Source organism: Gopherus evgoodei, chromosome 15 (assembly GCF_007399415.2).
Source record: "Gopherus evgoodei ecotype Sinaloan lineage chromosome 15, rGopEvg1_v1.p, whole genome shotgun sequence".
In the NCBI taxonomy this organism is placed as follows: Eukaryota; Metazoa; Chordata; order Testudines; family Testudinidae; genus Gopherus; species Gopherus evgoodei.
In genome coordinates, this window is record NC_044336.1 from 16,847,492 (window position 1) to 16,865,645 (window position 18,154).

General features: G+C 45.5%; 1 protein-coding gene across 2 annotated transcripts; it reads right to left on the reverse strand.

Moving 5' to 3' along the window:
- Positions 1-3,896: 3,896 nt before the first annotated feature.
- LOC115635648 (ankyrin repeat domain-containing protein 40-like) lies at positions 3,897-17,052 on the reverse strand. 2 transcript variants are annotated; one of them, XM_030534707.1, is made up of 6 exons: positions 16,798-17,052; positions 12,633-12,781; positions 9,781-10,272; positions 7,878-8,053; positions 7,668-7,719; positions 7,070-7,114 (listed from the first exon to the last, which is right to left on the reverse strand). In XM_030534707.1, the coding sequence occupies exons 1-5, from the start codon at positions 16,929-16,931 to the stop codon at positions 7,699-7,701; spliced, it is 972 nt and encodes a 323-aa protein (XP_030390567.1). In that variant the 5' UTR covers positions 16,932-17,052; the 3' UTR covers positions 7,070-7,114; positions 7,668-7,698. The 2 variants fall into 2 exon arrangements, with proteins under 2 accessions (XP_030390566.1, XP_030390567.1); XM_030534706.1 differs by lacking the exon at positions 7,668-7,719 and having other exon boundaries at positions 3,897-7,114.
- Between the last annotated feature and the right edge of the window lie 1,102 nt (positions 17,053-18,154).

Below are 18,154 nucleotides of genomic sequence, written 5' to 3' on the forward strand. Positions count from 1 at the left end.
TCAGAGGAGAGCATGGGAAGGGGTGGAGTGGGGGCAGTGCTGGTGGCAGAGCCTGGGGTTTAGCAGTGAGCACCCCCCAGCACATTGGAAAGTTGGTGCCTGTAGCTCCAGCCTCGGAACTGGTGCCTGTACAAGGAGCCACATATTAACTTCTGAAAAGCCGCATGTGGCTCCAGAGCCACAGGTTTGCCATCCCTGGTCTAATATCTTCTAAAACGCTAGTTAAAAAAAGGCAGGTTAACTGCATTTTCCTGGACACGTCCAGCTTTTTGGTTCTCAAATCACTGTTGGGAGGTTTCCAAAAAGCTGAACATGTCTAGGGAACTAGGGAGGTATGGTAAGCCTAGAGTTACGGCAGGAGCTGTGTGTCTGGGATATCTGCCCAGCCCCAGCTAAAGGTGTAACCTACTTCCCCCTACTGTCCCAGGAGGTGCTGTGGCTTTGATAGGCTCTGGCTGGCCAGGAAGTCATATCATTCCTCTTCCATCCACACCCTGGCTGGAGGTGTGGCGCTGTGGGAGTGGGAACAATGCGGGCTGCCTCCTGCCCCTAGGCATCAAAAGCTCTTAAGCCAAGTAAGCAATCGTGGGATATGGGGTGTGCTCATGGATCAGTAAAAGACAGCAAACAAAGGGTAGGAATAAATGGTCAGTTTTCAGAATGGAGAGTAGTGACACATGGACCCTGGACTACTGTGAGCTAGGGTACTCAACATACTCACAAATGAGCTGGAAAACTGAGGTGACAGAATGTGTAGATACAAAATTACTCAAGACCAAAGTACCTTTACAAATTACAAAGGGGTCTCACAAAACTGAGTGATGATGCAACAACGTGGCTGGTGAACGTCCATGTTAAGTAATGCACACTGGAAAACATAATCCCACCTGTACATATGAAATGATGGGATCTAATTTAGCTCTTACTGCTTAAATAGATTGTGAAGTCATTGGGGCTAGTTCTCTGAAAACATCTGCTCAATGTGCAGCAGCAGTCAAAACGAAATTTTAGGAACCATTAGGAAAAGGATAAATATGACACTAGTGTAATGCCACTCTAAAAGTTAATGGTATGCCCACACCAGGAGGCTCAAATATGCGGGCTGCATGCAGCCCATGGGGCTATTTCCTGCAGCCTGCCACGTATCCCACACCTGCCTCCAGGCCAGGGGTGGGCAAGCTACAGCCGCAGCATTGTCTCCCTTGAGCCCTGCGTCGCTCCCTGAAGCGGCTGGTATCACATCCCTGCGGGCGGGGAGGAGATGCAGAAGGCTGGGTCGTGGTGTTGCCCTGGCTTCCAGGTACTGCTCTACCGCAGCTCCCATTGGCTAGGAACTGTGGCCAATGGGAGCTTGGGGGGGTACCTAGAGGCGTGGCAAGCAGCGTGCGCAGCCCAGCATCTCCCCTCCCCCAGTGTCCGCAGGGACATGGTTCCGGCTGCCTGCTGGGGGCGGGCAGCCTGCCCTGGCCCCCATGTGGGCTGCTGCCACCCCGCAGCCCTCCTGCAGCTAGGGGGACCAGATCATAGACATGAAACAGCGAGGGCCGGGCGGGCGGAAGCAAAAAATAAAAAACGCCGTTTCGCAGGGGCCGGGGAAATTAGCAGGCCGCGGCCCCGGGCACATGGGGCGCGTCCCGCCACCCCGCGGGGACGGAGCCGCTCCTGGAGCGCAGCCGAGCAGGAGAGGGGCGCGGCTCCGGATTCGGGCACTGGCGGGGGCAGAGCGACTTCTTGGGGCCGCGCGAGTGGGCCGTGTAAACTTTGTCGGGGGGGGAGACCCCGGCCGGCTCCTCACCCGGGGGGGGGGGGTAGCGTCCCTGCGCGGCGCCGGCATGTCCCGCCGCAGGCCGGGTAAGAAGCTGAGCCCCCCGCCCCTCAGCTGAGCGGATTCCGCCTCCCTCCCCGGCTTGCAGCTGTAATGGCGGCGCAAGCCTGGAGGGAGGGGGTGGTGGAGCGGCTTCCAGTTCCCGGAGCTGGTGTGGAGCACGAGCTCCGGCCCGGGCGGGCGAGGGGACGCTCCCCCAGGAGGGAGACCGGGGCTCAGCTGAGGAGCCTGGACTGGGGAGAGGGAGGGAGCGGAACTCGGCTCCGTACCTGACCTTGGGCGGCCGGCGAGACATGCCACATCCGTCCCGCGCCCCGCTTCGTAATGTCTGGCGGGCCGCGGGCGGCCAGGTAAGGAGCCGAGCTCCGCTCCCTCATCCTGGCTCCTCAATTGAGCCCCCCGGTCTATCTCCTGGGGGGGCAGTCCCCTTGCCCGCCCGGTGCCCGAGCTCCTACTCAGCTCCAGCTCCAGGAACTGGCAGCCGCGCCCCCACCCGCTACTCCAGGCCTGTGCCGCCATTGCAGCGGCAAGCCTGGGAGGGAGGAGGAATGACACGGGCTTGGGGAAGAGGCGGGGGCCAGGGTGGGGATTTGGGGAGGGACCCACTAGGCGAAGGGGGGGGCGCGCGACAGTCGCTCCGGGAGAGCAAAATTGCTTGTTCGTCCAGTGTCCCAATCGCACATGGGTCGGGACGCAGGACAAGCAAATATCGGGACAGTCCCGATAAAATCAGGACGTCTGGTTATCCTACCTACACCCCCGCCCCCACAACTTCCTGCCCTGAGCCCCCTGCTGCATCCCACACCCCTTCTGCACCCGAATCGCCTGCCTGCATCTCAACCCCCTGCTGCATCCCGCACCCAACTCCCTGCCATGCCCCTCATGCGCCCTCTGAGGGGGTGGGGACTGTTCGAATGGGGGCAGGGAAGGGGTGGGGGCCTCATGGAAGGAGTGGCGTGGGGTAGGGCCGGAGGCAGCGCAGGTGTGTATGTCAGTGATGCAGCCCTCGGCCCAATGAACTAGCCCTCATGTGGCCCTCCTGGTCCTTTGAGTTTGAGACCCCTGGCTGACACCCTGAATACTGCGTGCAGTTTTGGTTGCCCTGTCGCAAAAAAGGTATGTGGAATTAGAAAAGAGAGGTATGGCACAGATTCCGCATGAAGAGAGATTGGGACAAAGGTCTATAAAATCCAGACCAGTGTGGAGAAAGTGTTATTTAGCCCTTCACCTAACACAAGACCCAGGATGCAGGATGTGTGTCACTCAATGAAATTAATAGGCAGCACGTTTAAAAGGCAGTACCTCTTCGCACAGCAGAACATGGTGTGAAGGCTAAAACGAATTAGATAAAGTCATGGCAGATAGGGCCAGCAATGGCTATGAGCGAAGAAGGTCAGGGATGCAACCCCCATGCTCTGGCTGTTCCTAGCCTCTCATTGCCAGACGCTAGCTCACATAATGCCTGTTCTGGGCATTCTCTTTGATGCACCTGGCGTTGGCCACTTTTGGACATCAGGCTACTGCAACCATTGGTCTGAAGCAGCATGGCTATTCTTAGGGCCTGGAGGCTGAGTTGAGCTACTTAAAGCCTTTTTAATCCTATTTTTGAAGACTTAGCTGGCACCTCTTTTAGTAACTTATTTACCATTCCTGACCCTCTTTCTACATTAGCATTGTGTTCTTTTACAAAGGCAAATGTCACTTGTTTAGCAATCTGCATTTTTACACCCTCTTGGTGTAAAATTGGGCACAAATCCACCCTTATAGAAAGCGACAAAGCTCAGCCAGCGTTAAGCTCAGCAGCTGTTTGACTAGCTCGTACAGTATATTGAAGACAAGATGCGTAGAGTTGGAAACCACCTCAAACCTCTTTCCTCAGCTGCTCTTACACCTGACCTTACATGGTTGGTGTTAAATATTCATTATTAATTGACTTTTAAGGTTCTGCCTTTAGGAACTAAGGCTTAGGACTAGAAACAAATATAAAAGAAATCTGCAAGCTTTAAAAGTAGCCCTATCATTTCAATACAAGTTGGTAATGCCAAAAAAAAAGTCCCTGGAAGAAGTTTAAACTCTTTTCCCACTGACATCTTTATTATTCTATGAACAGAAATAAATTCACCATTTACATAGTTAGTGTGCTTTAAATTTTATCAAACTTCATAAAACATACAAAAATATTTCTCTGAATGCATAGATTTGCTCAGTTACCAGCACTATATTTTTACAGTCAGTAGTTCTTTAGCAAAGGTTGTGTTGCATATCAAGTTAACAGTTGTTGTGAATTAGAGAAAATAAAGCTTATTGAAATAGAATCGCTTCCATTAGTTACTGGACAATTCTGTTACATTGTCATTTTTACATAAACAATGTCCTACATGCATTAAACCAGAGGATCTGCAAAACTAGCTGTGCATACTCTTAATTTTGAGCTACATAGGTACTGTTTTTACCAAACAGTTTAGCATTCACTTTGAAATAACTCCTGCAGTACAGTGGCATGTATGTAGGCCAAATCCCCACCACAGGGAGAATCAGGTTTGACTAAGTACTGATGTCAATGGGGGCCTTCAGGTGAGCAGAAGTTGAATCAGGCCTTATGCGCTTGTCCAGTCACTGTATGGACAGAACAGGGGAGAGTACTGGCAGAGTGGATTAGATGGCAGAAGGATTAGACCACAGATGCATATCACTGGAGGCTTTCATTGGTGGAGTGTTAGTTGGAATAGGGAAAGGACCATGAATGCAGTAATCAATTTTAAACCAATTAAACAACATCTCAGTGATCAAAAGGAAAGTGCTAGTAACTTTAACATCTTTATATTTTGGATTTGACCTGTCATGTTGCAAAACAATTTGCCACATTCTATTATTGTCTAGTCAAATTCAGAAATGTCTACTTAATAAACCAATATGTGCCATCAGTTGTACAGCATGTGAAAACATACTGGTCAAAAGAGCAGCAGCTACTACAAGGGGAAGCTATCCCCTACGCAGTGTATTACACTAAATCATTTCCAATATTATACACTGCAAGCCACATAAAAAATAATCCCTACTGTTGTATCAAGTTCTCACTGGGGTAATAGTGCAGGAAGAAGCTATTTAAAGGCAGCTGCTCTAGTATAGTTTAATAAAGAAATAGAGTTGGAGATGGACTCAATAGCAGATCTCTTATAAATTAGGTTACGTTTTGAATTGAAAGACACTGGTAGGAAGTGTTTTTGTTTAACTCATAAGAAAGGTCAGATTTCCTACTCAATCTGGAATTGCCATTTTGAGTTTTTCTGCACATCAGCCTGGCCTTCATCAGTCTCAGGGTAGCCGAGTGTTTTGAGAACTGCTGGACATAAGTACTTCCAGCAACAAAAGTTAGGCCAGGCTCCTTGGGAGAAAAAACAACTTGAAAATATAGTATTTGATAGCAAATGTGATACATGTTTTAGATTAACACTGCCAGGATAAGCTCTGAAAAATTAAGAGCTCAACTAGGCTTAGATTCAAGTTTTTAACAGTGCATAAAGCATCCAGCAACATTAAGCTATTTGGATTATTCAGTTGGCTGAAGCTTTTGACAGGCTTTAAGTGACACCAGCTCATGCAACATAATGCAACAGTGGTGGGAAAAATGTGTTATACAGAATCAATTTAAAAACAGCTCCAAGTGCATATGTTAATTGCTTCTGATGATGCCTCTATTTCCATTCACATGTTCCCTTAACTGGGTCTGGCTAAGCATAGCAGACTGTCTCCTCTGGAGTTAATACTTCCACTTCTCAACAACAAATATTTTCTAGTATTGTGCTCCTAGTGCACAGAAGCCTGAATTTAACCCAGATTTCCTGAACTGTTAGCATCAATGAGGCTAGTTCCTAGAAGAGATTTTTTAAAAATCATTAAAGCACTACTAGAATCATAGGGAGTAATGATTGCTTGCCAAGTGGACAAGTGTTAGCGAATGAATTCTTTTAGAAGTATATAGGTTTTTAAAAGCAATTGACACCCACAAAAATAATGTAAATATACAGTCAAACATGGCCGTTTTCTTTTCAGCACAACCACATATGTAACTTTCATTTGCATTGATGATCTAATACAATTGTTCAACAGTGCAGCTAAGATTTACTTATAAAAAAAAATCAGTATTTTAAGAACAAAATATTAACAGTTATCCCATTTTGTTCAGTTGGTCACCTATTAGTTTGGGGAAGAGAAATGAAGGGTTTTAATAAACATCAGTGGCAGTTTGACATCTGGGAATCTGATTTTAGCAAGCTGTCCCTGTGTGGTTGTTATAATGGGTGTTCTGTGGACTGTTTGGAGCAGGAAATACCACTGCTCTAGAAGACAGCATGACATGCTACTTCACACTTAGGGCCTTCTGTTCCTTTTTCCTTTTGTGTGGAGCAGTAATTCTGCCGTCATCTTTATGGATTTTCCAGGCCCATATATGTTCAGATTTCTTGACGTTTTGATAGTGCCCCAGAAAGTATTTGATGTTAGGAATTAATATTTATTCCCACACTTAGGGCAGTTGTAAGAGATTCAATGAGCCAGGTACTGTGTACAGTAATCAGACAGCTAAACTCCATTCCAAACATGGATGTGAGACTGTTCATAGATGGAATAGTTTGAGGAAGGAGAAAGCAGTACAAAACCAAATTCTTGAAAACTCTCTAATACAAACCCTTACATCCTTCACTGATTCACTTAAAAGTTTTGGTGACAGCTGAGAGAGACTGCACCTTGAGGAGTCTGAGAAATAAGGACAGTATTTACATTTTCAAGGGGGCCACAAGCCAGAGAAGCACAAATTTATGCAAAAAAAATATAGATATCTAACTGTGCCTGATTTTTCTAGAAGTCTTTACTTTTCATGCCAACAGTTGACCAGCTGTCTTCTTATGCCAAGTACAACCAATAAACTTCATTGACTTGTATCTGAAGCATGTCGGCTTAACAGACAAATGAGGTACCCTTTATCTGAATACAATATAAAGTTAAAAAAATGGAAAAGGATAGTAAATATCAAAGATCTACTTTTACTAGTTAAAATATTAACCCTAACAATAACTTAAAGTTTCACACACAATTAATCCACTGCTTCATAAGACAGCAGCATATACTTCTCACATTCTAGAAAGTTCAGTAAGTCAGCTTTGATGCTTTACTATTGTAGCAAGACCTCTCCGTCAGTGTTGATGCAGCATTTCTAAAAGGAGAGTTGTCACTTCTCAGTAGAACCAGCTCCAGTTCTTGAAAATCCTGAAGTCTTGCAACATCTTTGTCCTTAAAAGGATGAAAACAAAAAAAGCAAATGTCTATAAATATATTTACCATTAATGTGTCTAAACAAGGTCAGGCCTGTGAAAGCAAGCATTAACCAACTGCCAGGTACAATTCTACCTAACAAGGTACATAAGTACTATTTTTTCTAGTTAACAGATGTGTCACTATTTGTTTTGCTCTATGATGGAATCTTTCAATATCGTTAAGATGACTTTTCCATTCTTCAAGTACCCATTATTTGTACTTAGTGAATTACGCAGTGAAAGGATCTGATCAGAACATTACTAAGAAAGTCAGTGCATGTGTCAGATTAACTGAAAATCATGCAGACAAGGCCAGTTGATTTCAGACACAGAACCATGAGAGCTGTGTTGTCTGAACACAAAGGAATGTTTACATTGCTGATGGGGTACCCTTATACATTATTTGCAACAAAAGCTGAGGTAGGGCATTCTCCCCCCACACTCACACACAAAGATTCTTCCATTTCCACATACTAATGACATGCTCAAGAGATAAACATGCACATTGATAAAAAGAAATACGTTTTTACTAGATCATGATGAAACTGCATTATTTCCCTCCTATGAAATCTTCCTTTGGGCCTAAATATGTAACAAAACGTGGCAGTCAGTTTGTGAACACAGTGCAATTCTTTGGAGTCTAAAGTCAGTAGCTGATCTTCATACTCCAGAATCCAAGATAACAGAGAAATAAAATGAATAATATCCAATTAGCAATTAAATATGGAAGTTCCTCTTACCTTTCTTACCAACGTATTTGGTAACTTTCTAATCTTCTCCACTTGCTCTTGATTAACACCCAGTTCACAGCAACTGACTCTAAGTAGATCCTGATAGGTCAGTTCTTGTCTGTCTAATTCAATCTCAATGAAGTCATTTTCCCTAAGGTTCTGAATTCTTACCTTAAGCACTAGTTCTAGTAAAAAAAAAAAAAAAAAATGGTATGGGAAGAGGTCTGATATAATCTTACAAATTAAAATAATCAGTATAATAGACTGAAACTGAGGGAGAATTTACACTTTATTATTTAAATTCAGAATTTTTTAGCATAACACCAGAATCACTCTTACAAGGATTTAAACCTGAGATACCCATAGAAAGTCCAGTAACACATATCCACAATGAAGGAAACAACCCAAAACTACAGAGGAAACCTTAAAATGATATGGGCATATTTAAAAAAAAAATGCAATATTCTAAAGCCTCTATCAGAATGAATTCCTCTTCTCCCCCTTGAATTTAGTGCTCATGATAGCACAGATACTACTGTATACACCATGGGGAATTCTGCGCCATTGCGCATGTACAGAATTCATGTCCCCCACAGATTATTTTGCTTTCCAGCAGAAAAATGACTTTCTGACAGGGAAGCTGCAAGAGCAGTCACACACCACTCCCTAGAGGAGAAGGTACATTGTTTCAGGCACCCAGAGCAGCCAGGAGAGGTGAATCACCATGGGGCTGGGGACACCCCAGCCAGTGGCTCCTACCTGGACCCGGGATCAGCTGCTAGTCCTGGCTGAGCTGGAGGGAGGAGAGGACAGGACTTCCAGTTCCCCTTCAAGAAGTGTATGGGGCTGTGTCAGACCCACCCCCAGAAACCTCCCCCAGCTGCAGAAAGCTCAGCATCCTCCTGCCCCCATTGCTCCTCAACTGTGGGGGAAGGGGGCCACTGTATGGGGAGCTGCTCCCCCATCCACCCAACCCCTATGCATCTGGACCACCCAGATCCAGACCCCCTGCCAAGCCTCACATCCAGACAGGACATGATGACTGGTCTGGAATACAATTTCTATTCTGAGGGTTCTTAACAATTCAATTTATGGCTGAAATGGGAATTAAAACAGATTTTTCTCACTAAACACAAACAGCAGCACAGCTTCATAATAATGTTATGACATATCAGATCTGTTCCACTTGTGAGAGCAAATAGAATGCATGTAATTATCCACATTCTGGTCAGTTATACTAGAGTAAATTGCGAATAACTCCGCTGAGTTTAAGAAAGGTTTTCTGGGTTCACATCAGTGTAACAGAGTAGACCCAGTATGACTAATGAAGGGTTTCATTTCAACAGCAATGAAATTCATTTGAAAAAAGCATTAGGAGATGTAAAGAAACCTCAGAAAAAGGCACTAAGTTTTGTTACTAAGGGCTTGTCTACACACACAATAATCTGGAATAAAGCAGGATGTGAATTTGAAGTGGAGTAACTCTTATTCCAGCTATTCCAGAATAATTCCCTCTATAGACAAGCCCTAAATTACAAACTGTATTCGTTTACAAGAGAGTTATTACACCTTGTATCATATTTGGCAGGGTTTATGATTTTGGGTTTTAGAGTGGAATCTCTCCAGCAGAGGAAAAGCAGTTGTAATTGTAACACATTTATATTACTGTATAAATAATACCACACTTAATCTAGTTAGCAGGGTGGGGACAGCATTTGAAATAAGAAAGGGAATAGATCGCTCTCTCTGCCACCAGAGTGTCCCTTTGACATTTCCACCTCTCCTCCAAGAGGATGGAAAGAGACAGATTGAGATCAGCATGAAATACACCCTCACTTCAGTTCCCAACTAGTGATGCAAACATGGATCAGTAGTGTGGTAGCAAGATGCATGATCTTGGAAACTTTGTTACCTTGCATATTATATGGAAAAGTTCCGGTGAAGAAAAGTGGCTGAAATGTCGGTGCGGCCCCAGTATGAGAGCCATTCTGTTGCTGAGGTACAGGCTGTTTAGATGCTACTGGAGAAAAGAGGCCTCTATTATGAGACATGGATGGCTGACAAATGGAGCCATTCTGGACTCTAGGTTTTGGATATTCTGGCACCATGATGTCTCCTGATGGGGTGGGCTGATCTTCCTTAGAGCGTGCCACAGGAAAACTATCTTCGCTGTGTGATGACGTGGGTGTGCAAATGCTTTTGACCTGAGTTGCTGATGAACAAGGACTAGTTTCACACAGAGAAACAGAAGAGACGGAAGTGCTTTCATTCTGGGATGCTGTTGAGATGGATGGAATGCTGCTGTTTTCTTTAGTGTAAACATAAGGGAAGGGTGGATTGGCCAAATAGTTTGCAACAATTGGCAAGTTTAAATCTTCCACTTCTTGAAATTCATTTTCCTCCACTTCAAGGGGGGAGAGAGAGAGAAAAAAAAAACTTGTTACTTAAATATTACCATCTTCCCCAATTCAAATATAAAATTCGATTTTTCCTACTGTCTCACAAAATTACATCATCTTGCACAAAATCACAAGAATTGCACAATGTTGCTTAAATATAATAATACTATATGGAAATATAGCTATCTCATAGAGCCGGAAGGGACCTTGAAAGGTCATTGAGTGCAGCAGCCCCCTGCCTTCACTAGCAGGGCCAAGTATTGATTTTGCCCCAGATCCCTAAGTGGCCCCCTCAAGGATTGAACTCACAACCCTGGGTTTAGCAGGCCAATGCTCAAACCACTGAGTTATCCCCTCCCCAAGTAACTTGAGCATATGGGCACTTGGAAGCATGGCAAAGTGCTGGGCATGTGAAATTAAAGAATAAAAATAAAGAGGAAAAGAAATTTTTGTACAAACTGGCTGGAAGCAAAAAAAAAAAAAAAAAGCCAAAGAAAAATAATTAAACCATCAAAAGCAGATACAAGTGATGCCTTTAAATACAGCAATGACAGTTCGCCATCTCTGAAAGGATCAGATTGAGAAGTAGTTTTGATGTGATTTTTTTTTAAAGACATTATTTAAAATAATTGGTTTTCAGAGATGCCAGCAAAGGAAGTGGAATGTTTTTCTCACTTAGTTGGGTCCAATCTCGCAGTCCTCACATTCACCAAACTATTGCAACAAATTTGGCTTGAATAAGAACAGAGGAGTAAGCCCATTAACAGTAACAATGCCAAGGAAGCCCAAACAAGATGCTCTCAGTTTTCCTGGGAATGCACAACTAAATTTGTTTAGGAGGGTGAAAGTGACACATATCCCATACCTGGTAAATAAGGCCCAGGTTTTATAGGTATTTAGGTACCTAACTCCCTTTGAAATCAATGGGAACTAGACACCTAAATGCCTTTAAAAATCTGGGCATGAATGATTAGTGACCAGACAAACATACCAGGCAGGAATTACGTGGGAGTTCATTTCCCTTGGATATGTCAGCCTAAACCTTCAAAAGTCAAAACACAAGTCCTGTTGTCCTACTGTGTGTGTAATAGCTGCAGATTTTTGCCCAGAAGAAGGAAAAACCAGTTTTCAAAGATTATACCAATCACACAAATGACTGTGAAAATAGTAATGGCAGCCTGTACTTAGCTACACACGCATTTACACAGCAGTCATGCAACTACTACACACTCTTCATGGATTGTTAAAGTTATCAGCCTGAATTTAAGAGGCCCATTCTCCATACAAATATAATTAACATATACAAGCATGCCCAAAGTTACAAAAGGTGAAATTTCTATAGTACAGAAACACGACTCAATCAGACATATCTGCACCATTTCTAAGAGTGTCCTGTATCTAATTTGGGACTTGCTTCTCGGTACGTGTGGGGGATAAGCTTTTTAAATATACCGTGTTTTGTTATGTGTATGAAGAAGGTTAAGTTTTACTGCCAGGAACTCATAACTCAGCTATGAAATTGTCAGAAGCCATCACTCCTAAAATGTAGCAGTTGCTTCTGTATACAATGGCCTTGTAAGACTTTTGGTTCAGCTTGACCAGATCTATTTGTGCTTATATATAAAAGCCTTTGGCTTGAGGCTTGATTCAACTCCATTTAAGTCAATGGAAACGCTCCCATGAGAACTGGAGAAGCTGTTTCATTCTCAGTTCTGTATCTAAAAGAGGACTCGAAGGGCTTATCTACACAGGGAAATTTACTGATATAGTTATACCAGTATAATTATATTGCAATAATTATACTAGTATAATTCCATAGATGCACACACTTTTTATTTCAGAATAGGAGTACCTTCTTCCAGTTTATCTTATGTTACTTTCACTACACTGGTACATTATTGCAGTAAATTTCCCATGAAGACAAGCCTTAAAAAGCACTTTCCTAGCAAGAGTGGAGTTTTTGAATTGCAGTTGGCAACCATCAGTTTTTAGTATCATATTAAAAGAGTAAAACAGGTTTATCTACTAGTGAAATAACCACACTAAACAAATTTGAAGATCATATGAGGAAATGCATCAGTAATCACCTTTAAACCTGAATGTGTCATGCAAATCAAATGGTATACACCCTCTTATTCTGTCTCCTCTCCACAGCAAAGTCCATATCGACCTGCTGTGTCTCAGTCAGCTTTGCTTGACATAAAATATTCTTGCACTTATGTTTATACTGATTTCCACAGGAGCATGACTGAGGCCAAAGTAACTTACCCAGAGTATCAGAAGCAGGAGTAAAATTCAGCAGTCCTGATTCCAACAATTTCTTACAACATATTAGAATATATTGACAAATATCTACAAGTTGTACCTCCCATAATCTTCCTGATTTTTTTCTTTGACGTTAACTGGGCTGCCAGTTCTCCTTTAGCTGTGAGAATCTCCTTATCAGCACCAGCATCAATCAGGCAAGAGACCACTTCAGCATGATTCCGTTTGCATGCCCAGTGCAAACAAGTCCTGTGTGTAAAGAAAATATATTGGTGATTTTGTAGTTCCAATGAATTATACCCCGAACACAAAATCCAGAGTTCTAATCCATTATGTGCCAACAATAATCCATTTGCCTGAGGTTGCACATAGAATAAGCGTAACTTGGGAGACACCAGAGTCGCTTCCACATTTAAACTGAACATGATTCAGTTGTAAATTCCTTGGGGGAGGGACTTCCTTTACCTTGATCAGTTGGCGTCCGTTGAATACACTGACTGTGCTAAACAAACAAAAACAACGACACTGCTTCATGCTATTAATAAAATATAGTGTTGGGGGTCCCTGTACTTGAGCAATGTTAACTGTTACACAATATATCATGTAATGGAAATTAAAGAGGACAATAGACTTACTAGACCCCTGTAAAGACTTGGACTAAAGTCTTCAAAAACAAGGCCCTAAAGTTACACCTCTTAAGTCCATATTTAGGAATATACCATTATATATTCATAGATTTTTAAGGCCGGAAGGGACTATAGATTACCAAATCTGACCTTCTGTGTATCACAGGCCATTCAATTTCAGCCAGGTACTGAGTCCAAAATGTGTTTGATTAAAGCAAATCTTCCAGAAAGGCATCCAGAGTTGAAGACATCAAGAGATGGAGAATCTACCACTGCCCTTGGTAGTTTGTTTCAGTGGTAGATCGTGCCAAACCAATCTGATCTCCTTCTTTGAGAAGGTAACAGATTTTTTAGACAAAGGAAACAGTGGATCTAATTTACCTCGATTTCAGTAAGGCATTTGATACGGTTCCACGTGGGGAATTATTAGTTAAATTGGAAAAGATGGGGATCAATATGAAAATAGAAAGGTGGATAGGGAACTGGTTAAAAGGGAGACTACAACGGGTCATACTGAAAGGTGAACTGTCAGGCTGGAAGGAGGTTACTAGTGGAGTTCCTCAGGGATCAGTTTTGAGACCAATCTTATTTAATCTTTTTATTACTGACCTTAGCACAAAAAGTGGGAATGTGCTAATAAAGTTTGCAGATGACACAAAGCTGGGAGGTATTGCTAACACAGAAAAGGACCGGGATATCATACAGGAAAATCTGGATGACCTTGTAAACTAGAGTAATAGTAATAGGATGAAATTTAAAAGTGAAAAGTGCAAGGTCATGCATTTAGGGAGTAATAACAATAATTTTAGTTATAAATTGTGGACACATCAGCTTGAAGTAGGAGGAGAAGGACCTCGGAGTATTGGTTGATCACAGAATGACTATCAGCTGCCAATGTGATATGGCCATTAAAAAAGCTAATGGAGTTTTAGGATGCATCAGGAGAGGTATTTCCAGCAAAGATAAGGAGGTGTTAGTACCATTATACAAGGCAGTGGTGAGACCTCATCTGGAATACTGTGTGCAGTTCGGGTCTCCCATGTTCAAGAAGGATGAATTCAAACTGGAACAGGTTCAGAGAAGGGCTACTAGGATGATCCGAGGAATGGAAAACCTGTCTTATGAAAGGAGACTCAAAGAGCTTGGCTTGTTTAGCCTAACCAAAAGAAGGTTGAGGGGGGATATGATTGCTCTTTATAAATATATCAGAGGGATAAATATTAGGGAGGAAGAGGAATTATTTAAGCTTAGTATCAATGTGGACACAAGAACAAATGGATATAAACTGGACACTAGGAAGTTTAGATTTGAAATTAGATGAAGGTTTCTAACCATTAGAGGAGTGAAGCTCTGGAACAGCCTTCCAAGGGGAGAAGTGGGGGCAAAAGACCTATCTGACTTTAAGGCTAAGCTTGTAAGTTTATGGAGGGGATGGTATGATGGGATAGCCTAATTTTGGCAATTAATTTGGCAATTGACCTTTGATTATCAGCAGGTAAGTATGCCCAGTGGTCTGTGATGGGATGTTAGATGGGGTGGGATCTGAGTTACTACAGAGAATTCTTTCCTGGGTGCTGGCTGGTGAGTCTTGCCCACATGCTCAGGGTTTAGCTGATCGCCATATTTGGGGTCGGGAAGGAATTTTCCTCCAGGGCAGATTGGCAGGGGCCCTGGAGGTTTTTTGCCTTCCTCTGCAGCATGGGACACGGGTCACTTGCTGGAGGATTCTCTGCAGCTTGAGGTCTTCAAACCACAATTTGAGGACTTGAATAACTCAGACATAGGTTATGGGTTTGTCATTGAAGTGGATGGGTGAGATTCTGTGGCCTGCATTGTGCAAGAGGTCAGACTAGATGATCATAATGGTTCCTTCTGACCTTAAAATCTATGAGTCTACAAATCACCTGCACTGTTAAAAATTTGTACTTCAGCTCCCAACTATTGAATCTTCTTATGCCCTTCTCCACTAAAAACTGTCAGTTTTTTTTCCAATACTACAGTGCATCAAGCAGCTCTCAACAAAGTCAATGGGAGATGCAGGGTGATCAGCACTTTTGAAAAATCCAGCTACTGACTTGAACAATCTAAATAAGGACTTTGGGACCGCAAGTTAGGGTTAAACTTCTGAAAATGTTGGCCAAGGGCTTTACCATGTTTCAGTAACATACTGTAAGTCAGTTTGGTCCCATCTACACAGAAAAGCCAAGCCCTGGTACTACAAATCAGGGTACTACCACGTTAATACAATCATAGTGAATAAAGCGTGGTGCCAAGCTTCCAGGCTACATGTATTCTCACTTTTGTTAATAATAAGGCTTAGCTCTTATATAGCATTTTTCATGGCTGGGTCTCAAAGCACACTACAAAGGAGATCAATGTAATTATCCCATTTTACAGATGGGGAAACCAAGGCACGGAGCACTGACGTGAGGTTCCCAGGATTTCCCAGCACTGAGCCTTTCGTCCCCAATGATGCCAAGGCACTGTACAAGCGTTAGCAAGAGTTATGTAGCCACTTCTGCGGCGGGAGAGCAGGGTGGGTCAGAGAGACTTAGAACAAGGGCACCAGCACAAACTCCTCCTCTGATACCAACAGGGATGGGGGCTCCACACTCACACGCACACCCCAGCCCTCGGCCTGCCAGTCCCTGCTCTCACCCAGCCCCAGCTCTCCCAGCAGAAACCTGGCGGGGGGTGACCGGCTGAGCTGTCCCAGCTGGGGGGGAGGAGGCGGCACAGGAGGTTGTAGCGGCGGGTGGGGGGAGCGCAGAAAGTTGTAACTTCGGGGGGGGGGGGCGGAGGATGCCAGAGCAGCGGGGTACGTGGGAGGTTATGGCAGCTGAGGGGGGGAAGAAGCGCAGGAGGTTGGGGGGGGCGCAGGAAGTTGTAGCAGCGGGGGGGAGTGCAGGTTGTAACTTCGGGGGGGGGCGCAGGATGCCAGAGCAGCGGGGGAGGGGGTACGCGGGAGGTTATAGCAGCGGGGGAGGGGGTACGCGGGAGGTTATAGCAGCGGGAGGGGGAGCGCAGAAAGTTGTAACTTCAGGGGGGGCGGAGGATGCCAGAGCAGCGGGGGAGAGGGGTACGTGGGAGGTTATAGCAGCTGGGGGGGGGAAGAAGCGCAAGAGGTTGGGGGGGACGCAGAAGATTGTAGCAGCGGGGGGGGGTCGGAAGAAACGCAGGAGGTTGGGGGGACGCAGGAAGTTGTAGCAGCGGGGGGGGAGCGCAGGTTGTAACTTGGGGGGGCGGAGGATGCCAGAGCAGCGGGGGAGGGGGTACGCGGGAGGTTATAGCAGCTGGGGGGGGAGAAGCGCAGGAGGTTGGGGGGGACGCAGGAGGTTGTAACTTGGGGGGGCGGAGGATGCCAGAGCAGCGGGGGAGGGGGTACGCGGGAGGTTATAGCAGCGGGGGGGACGCAGGAGGTTGTAACTTGGGGGGGGCGGAGGATGCCAGAGCAGCGGGGGAGGGGGTACGCGGGAGGTTATAGCAGCGGGGGGGGCGCAGGTTGTAACTGGGGGGGGGGCGGAGGAGGCCAGAGCAGCGGGGGAGGGGGTACGCGGGAGGTTATAGCAGCGGGGGGGGGGGGAGCGCAGGTTGTAACTTGGGGGGGCGGAGGAGGCCAGAGCGCGGGGGGGCACTTACCAGCCGTTGAGCTCATTGGGGGAGTTGACGTCCGCCCCGCTCTGCAGCAGGCGCCGAACCTCCTCCAGGTCCCCCAGAGCGGCCGCTTCCCGCAGCCTCTCGTGCAGCTCCCGCTGCTCCCAGGGGCCGCTCATCGCTCTCCCGGTGGGGACCGGCCCCAGAGCCCTTCCCGCGCCCCGCGATGGGACTGTCCGGCAGCCGCTCCGGAGCGCTCCTCCGAGGGGCCCTGTTCTCAGCCGCACCCCGCGCCCGGCCCTTCCGTTCCTAGCCCGGCCCAGCGCCTCGGGCCCGGCTGCGGGGCGGAACACGGTGGCCCCACGCCCGGGCGGGGGCTGAGGCTCAGTCAGCCCCCGGGAGGGCATCGTGGTCAGCCGGCGGCTCCCGCCTTGGCTGGGGTGCCAAGGTGTTCAGAAACCAGCTCCCCACCCCCAAAACAAAATCCTGAGATTTAAATAATAATGAATAAAGCTTTAGGCTCTTTTTATTCCCCTTCTGATTATCTCAATGTCCAGTGACATAGCCAAGGCCACAGCAACAAGTCAGTCCAGAACCAGAACCCAGGCCACCTACTCCTGTACCCTTGCAGGGACTCCATTGCCAGGCGGCTCTGTAGTCTTGCTCACAGGCTTGTGCCTTAAAATTTGACTTTCAGATGGGCCCAGTGGTTCAATTCCACAGCTCCAACACTTTGTCAGACCAGGGCTGAGCGGATGGCCCTCAAGGTCTCTGACATTACTCCATACCACATGTACACAAAATGAAGTTTTAAGATTTGTGGGCATAAATGTTAATTCCTAACAGCAAATACTTTCTGGGGCACTACCAAAACCACAAGAAATCTGAACATATCTGGGCCTGGAAAATCCATAAAGATGAGGGCAGAATTACTGCTCCACCCAAAAGGGAAAAAGGCCAGAAGGCCCTATTCTAAAAGTTCTCCCACTGTAACACAAGGAGGATTCTGTGTGTGGAAGGCTTAAGTGAGTGGGCCCCGAATAATCAAGAGTTTTATTAGTAAAAACGTATTGCGACACTAGGGGTCGCAATTGGAACAACAGTAAGAGCTTCAGAGCCCAGTTTTGCGCTTGTGTAATACTGTCACACTCCTTTAATGCAAAAAACAATCAAAACCCAACAGCCTTAGTATTTTCACAGAGCAGATTTCAAAACGCTTCTCAGTAAAGAGCGTATTATGCAACGTTTTAAAAATGGGGGAAATTGAGGCACAGAGCAATTCCCAGACTGCCCAAATTCAGAATTCAGTTTGATTCTACTCAAGGTTTTATACCACCACACCCATGACATCATTCCTGGCATCTGAGCACTTCAAGCCAGCAGGTCACTCAACAAGATAGTT

Bases quoted from the DNA above. Each gene is read 5' to 3' on its own strand.
- LOC115635648 (XM_030534706.1), bottom strand. From the start codon at position 16,931: ATGAGCGGCCCCTGGGAGCAGCGGGAGCTGCACGAGAGGCTGCGGGAA. The intron at 12,782-16,797 runs GTAAGTGCCCCC...CTTTACACACAG, and splicing joins CCCAATGAGCTCAACGGCTG to GACTTGTTTGCACTGGGCAT. The intron at 10,273-12,632 runs GTACAACTTGTA...CCCCCCTTGAAG, and splicing joins AATCAGGAAGATTATGGGAG to TGGAGGAAAATGAATTTCAA.